The sequence below is a fragment of the Galeopterus variegatus genome, unplaced genomic scaffold, assembly GCF_000696425.1.
Source record: "Galeopterus variegatus unplaced genomic scaffold, G_variegatus-3.0.2 Scaffold14817, whole genome shotgun sequence".
In the NCBI taxonomy this organism is placed as follows: domain Eukaryota; kingdom Metazoa; phylum Chordata; class Mammalia; order Dermoptera; family Cynocephalidae; genus Galeopterus; species Galeopterus variegatus.
This window is the reverse complement of record NW_007740928.1, coordinates 13,890-18,382: the sequence shown is the minus strand read 5'-3', so window position 1 is coordinate 18,382 and position 4,493 is coordinate 13,890. Positions and strand designations below refer to the sequence as shown.

General features: G+C 42.6%; 1 protein-coding gene across 1 annotated transcript; it reads right to left on the bottom strand.

The window, feature by feature from the left end:
- Positions 1–933: 933 nt before the first annotated feature.
- On the bottom strand, positions 934–4,012 carry LOC103582076 (pappalysin-2-like; the record flags this gene model as incomplete). Its single annotated transcript, XM_008563761.1, has 2 exons — positions 3,946–4,012; positions 934–2,005 (listed from the first exon to the last, which is right to left on the bottom strand). Coding segments are annotated over exons 1-2 (1,139 nt in total), but the record flags the coding sequence as incomplete, so codon positions are not given.
- Between the last annotated feature and the right edge of the window lie 481 nt (positions 4,013–4,493).

The window sequence follows — 4,493 nt, the reverse complement described above, 5'->3', positions numbered from 1 at the left end:
GCACACCGTTGTCTGTTCCCTGCAGTGAGTTCGTGAGGGCTGTCCTTTTTCTTGGTCGTCTCTAACAAAATGCTAGCATTTCTCAAAAGCTCTGTAGTGCCTGATGGGGTGGATGAATATTTTATTTAGGGATTGTGTGAACCCTTTTTTGTCTCCAGAATCCAAAAGAGTAAAACAACGTGAACTTTCAAAAGAAGAGAACAGAACTGAGACTACCAGAGGTGGGAAAGGGGGAGCGAGAGGGGAAGTTAGTGAGAAATTGGGAAAGGGGCATAAAAATGACTACATTGTATAATGTTGAATATACTAAATATCCTGATTTGAGTATCACATATTGCACACGGGTATTGATATTCAACACTCTACCCCACCGATATGTACAATCGTTTTGATACAAAAAATTAATTAATTTTTTAAAAAGGTAACGTCTCCTTTTTCATTTCTGATTTTTGTTATTTAGGTCTTCTCTCTTCTTTTTTTAGTTAGCCTAGCTAATAGTTTGTGTATTTTGTTTATCTTCTCAGAAAGCCAACTTTTTGTTTCATTGATCCTTTTTTATCATTTTTGGGGTCTCTATTTCATTTAGTTTGGCTCCGATCTTAATTATTTCTTTCCCTCTACTAATTTTGAGATTGGATTGTTCTTTTTCTAGTTCTTTGAGGTGCAGCATTAGGTTGTTCATTTAAGATTTTTCTATTCTTTTGATGTAAGCATCGGTAAAGAGCCATGAAAAACGATTACATTGCATAACATTGAATATACTAATTATCCTGATCTGAGCATCCCATATTGCACACAAGTACTGATATTCAACTCTGTACCACACAGATATGTACAATCAACTATGTTTCAATAAAAAACAATTTTTTAAAGAGTAAAATGATGTTAGAAACGCACCCTGCAAGCAGGACACCCCAAACCCAAGCTCCTTACCTCTTGGGCGAGTCGGGGTCAAAACAGGTCTTGCGCACATCAGCCACATCAGGGTCGCAGCAGTCCCCATCGTCAAAGTCATTCAGCATGTTGTTGCACTCCACATGACAGAGCCCGTCCCTGCGGTTCCAGGAGTAGCAGCGGCCCTGCAGGTGGCAGTCGCCCCCGTCATAGCCTGTGAGCGGGTGCTCACACTCGGGGTCACAGTGGTCATTGCCAATCTTGCTGGGCTCACAGTTCACAAGCACGACCCGGTAGCGCAGGGTGGAGTTGTGGACCTGGTGGACACTCAGCTGCCAGCTGATGTTGTAGCGGCTGAAGGCCTCGGTCAGCGCCTCGTGCTGCCGGTGGATCTGCTCCTCCCTCACAATGGGGTTCAGACCCTCATCATCACAGATGTTCACCACCTGGTAGCGGATCACCTTCTCTCCCCGAAGGGGCCAGTGCCCATTGTACTGGGAGATGAGTTCCACATTGTCACAAGCCGTTTGCCCACAAAGAGGGGGCTGCAAAGGTGACAGAATCTCAGGCTCTGCCTCAAAGCCCTGGAGAACCTCAAGCCGTGGGTACTTCTCATCTCTAAAGGGGGCCCACTGTTCTCTCAGGGACTCAAAACTGGCTGTCAGGATCAAGGGGGTCAACTCCTCCACCCCACCTGGATGCTGAGGACTGTGCTGGAGGTGGCTTTGTGAGAGGGCGGTTGACCAAAAGACCAGTGTGCCCAAGTGTCCACGGAAATAGTGCCCATCCTCAGAGCCATCCCCCCCCAGAAGCAAAGAGCGACAGGACGCCATGAAGGGGCTGTTCAGGGGACCAGACTGGTCTGTGCTACTGGCCACCCGTGTTCCATCCACATACAGGGCCATGCGCTGTCCGTCGTAAGTGGCTGCCACGTGTGTCCATGTGCCTGGTTGGTAGCGACTGTGGCCAGTGACAGTGGTGGCTTTCTTCACGCGGTCAGTGCGGAGAGAGAAAAAGAAGCGAGCGTCTCGCCTTCCCTTGTCCTTTCCTGAGCGGATCCCCAGGGCCCAGCCCTTGTCACTGACAGTGTGGGAGCAGTTATCAAACACACCTGGGAAAAAAGGAGGAGTCGAGGGGAGAAATACCAGATACAAAGGGGATGGAGAAAGGGAGAAGAAAACCTGTGTAAATAGCAGGAACGTAGGGTTTTAATTGGAAAAAAAAAAAAGTGATATAGATTCCCCACCTCAGATGCCTCTTCATACCCCCATATCAGGCTGTTCTGGCAGCTTCTATTCTCAAAAGGAACCTCATTTGAGATTCCACCAATTTAATTCATTCTGGTATTTTTAAATAACCAAAATGGAAGCTGAAAAGCAGAGATCCAATGCACAAGACACATCCTCTAGCACTCCATCACGAACATTCTTCACGCTAACCCACTCTGAGTCCGTGCCTTCCCTCCCTGGTCCTGGATCCTTTACATTTCCTCAGAAGCCATGAGGACAGTCATAGTTTTAGCAAATAACCGTAATCTCCTCTCTCAAAGGTCATTTTTCTCCAATGAACATGAAGGTGATGATTTTCGTAGGAAAACAAGGAGTCAGTGAATCAGGGAGAGTCTCTCGCAGAAGACAAACATCCTTGACATGGCTCCCTGCCCACTATTCCCTCTCCTACCTCTCCAGGGACGAGGACACCCAGCCACAGAATACAGTTGTTCCCCAAAGCAAGGCAAAAGGCACTGCCCCATGCTACCAGCCTGGGCAACTAGTCAACCAGTTATGAGAAGGACTGTTCTATACCCAATAGTGCCCACCCCAGCACAGAAGCGGAACTTTCCCAAGTAAATGAAGGTCCCCGCCGTGCACTCCCTCCCCACCTACTCAGAGCAGGCACAGGACTGTTAAATCCAATTGAGTAAACAAAGGAGGGAACACCTGTGGATAAATAGCTCATTAATAAGTTGGTGGCAGGAAGGGGTTGTAGGGTCAGATGTGACATGAGCACAGATGAAAGAAAACCCTAGGCAGTTTGGAGCCCTTGAATGTTCCCAGTAGCCATCTTCAGTTGACGCATCCCCTCCTACCTGCCTCTTCTCGTATGTAAAGTCTCGGGAGCAGCTTTTACTTACAAATTACATGGAGACAGTATATTTACACAAGAAATGCTTAAACAATATTGCTTGAACTGATAAATGCATGATGAAGCCATCTGCTAGTCTTTGGTTCAGATGCCTGGGGTTGACATCAAGAGTCGTTCTCCCCAAGCCTGTTAAACAGAATTTTATTTATTCCTTCACCTCCTGTATGATCCAACCCAATAGCACTTCTCTATGGACCATATAGATTTATAAACCATGAGGCCTCCCGTTCTGATGGCAGGCAAGTGTTTTAAAGGTGGCTGTTTTCATCAATGATAGAATATGTTCTCTTCTGTCTCTAGTATAAATTAATATCTTGTGATTTAAAAAGCAGAAGTTCTTTTTAACAGAAAGAGCTCATTCCCAGCCCAGTAATTCTACTAATTATACTTTGAAGTACTGGTGATGACTCGTTACAAAACGTCCCAGTTTTGTGTTTTCTTTTTTTTTTTGTTTTTACACCCAGGTCGATCTGCTAAAGGAGCATAAGAAATATTACTTTACAAATTCTTGTATTGGATGGATTTTCAAAAAAGCAGACAAATCTAGTATGCCCTGATTGATATTTTCTCCTTGTTTCACTTATTTTAATAAGTACTATTTTTCCTTAATTACATCGGTTTGCTGACCTATGAACAAATGTACTGCAATATTTACTATCAGAACTGTGGAGTTTCTAATCTGTCAGCTATCTACTGGTTTTTAAAAGAAAGAATTGAGGAGTCTATTTTATATTTGTTGACTACATACGGTATGTCTATAAGTTGGAGTATAAATTATGAGGCTTGACATATAAATTATCAGATAATTGACTTGATTAACTGCCAGGCATCTAATTGCAATCCTGAACACTTTAATTTACTGTCCTTAGAACTTCTACTATCAATAAAATAATTGTTTCTACTTACTTGTCTCATAGGAAGCTATAAAGTTATTGATGGTGCCTAGAATGATATTTCTAACTTCCTGAGACATAACTTAGAAGATGGAATTTTCTTATCATACTAGTCTAGTCCTGATTAATTTCTAGTAATTATATCAAAAAGGATTTATTGCCCAAGAGTACTAAAGTAATATATTTTAGTTGGGAGATAGAGCAAATAAATGGAAGTCCTCATATTATTTTTTGAATAATTACCAAAACAATGATTCTCTGCTCTCTAATTTATTAAGATGTTCAAGCAGCATGTGAGAAACTTCATTTAGTGCTTAGATAACTGCATTTTATGTGCTGTATTACCATTGTACATACTTCATCTATAAGATGAGAGAATAAATATGTGTTAAAGCATTTCCCTTCACTCCTTCCAGCTAAAAAAGCATATTTAACAAATAGAATCTTCTAACGCGACGTCATCACACCTACTTGTGGATTAGAATCACATGTGGAGCTTTCACAAATACAGATTTTTGTGAAACCATATTGAGAGCTGCTGATATCCCAAATTTACAAAAA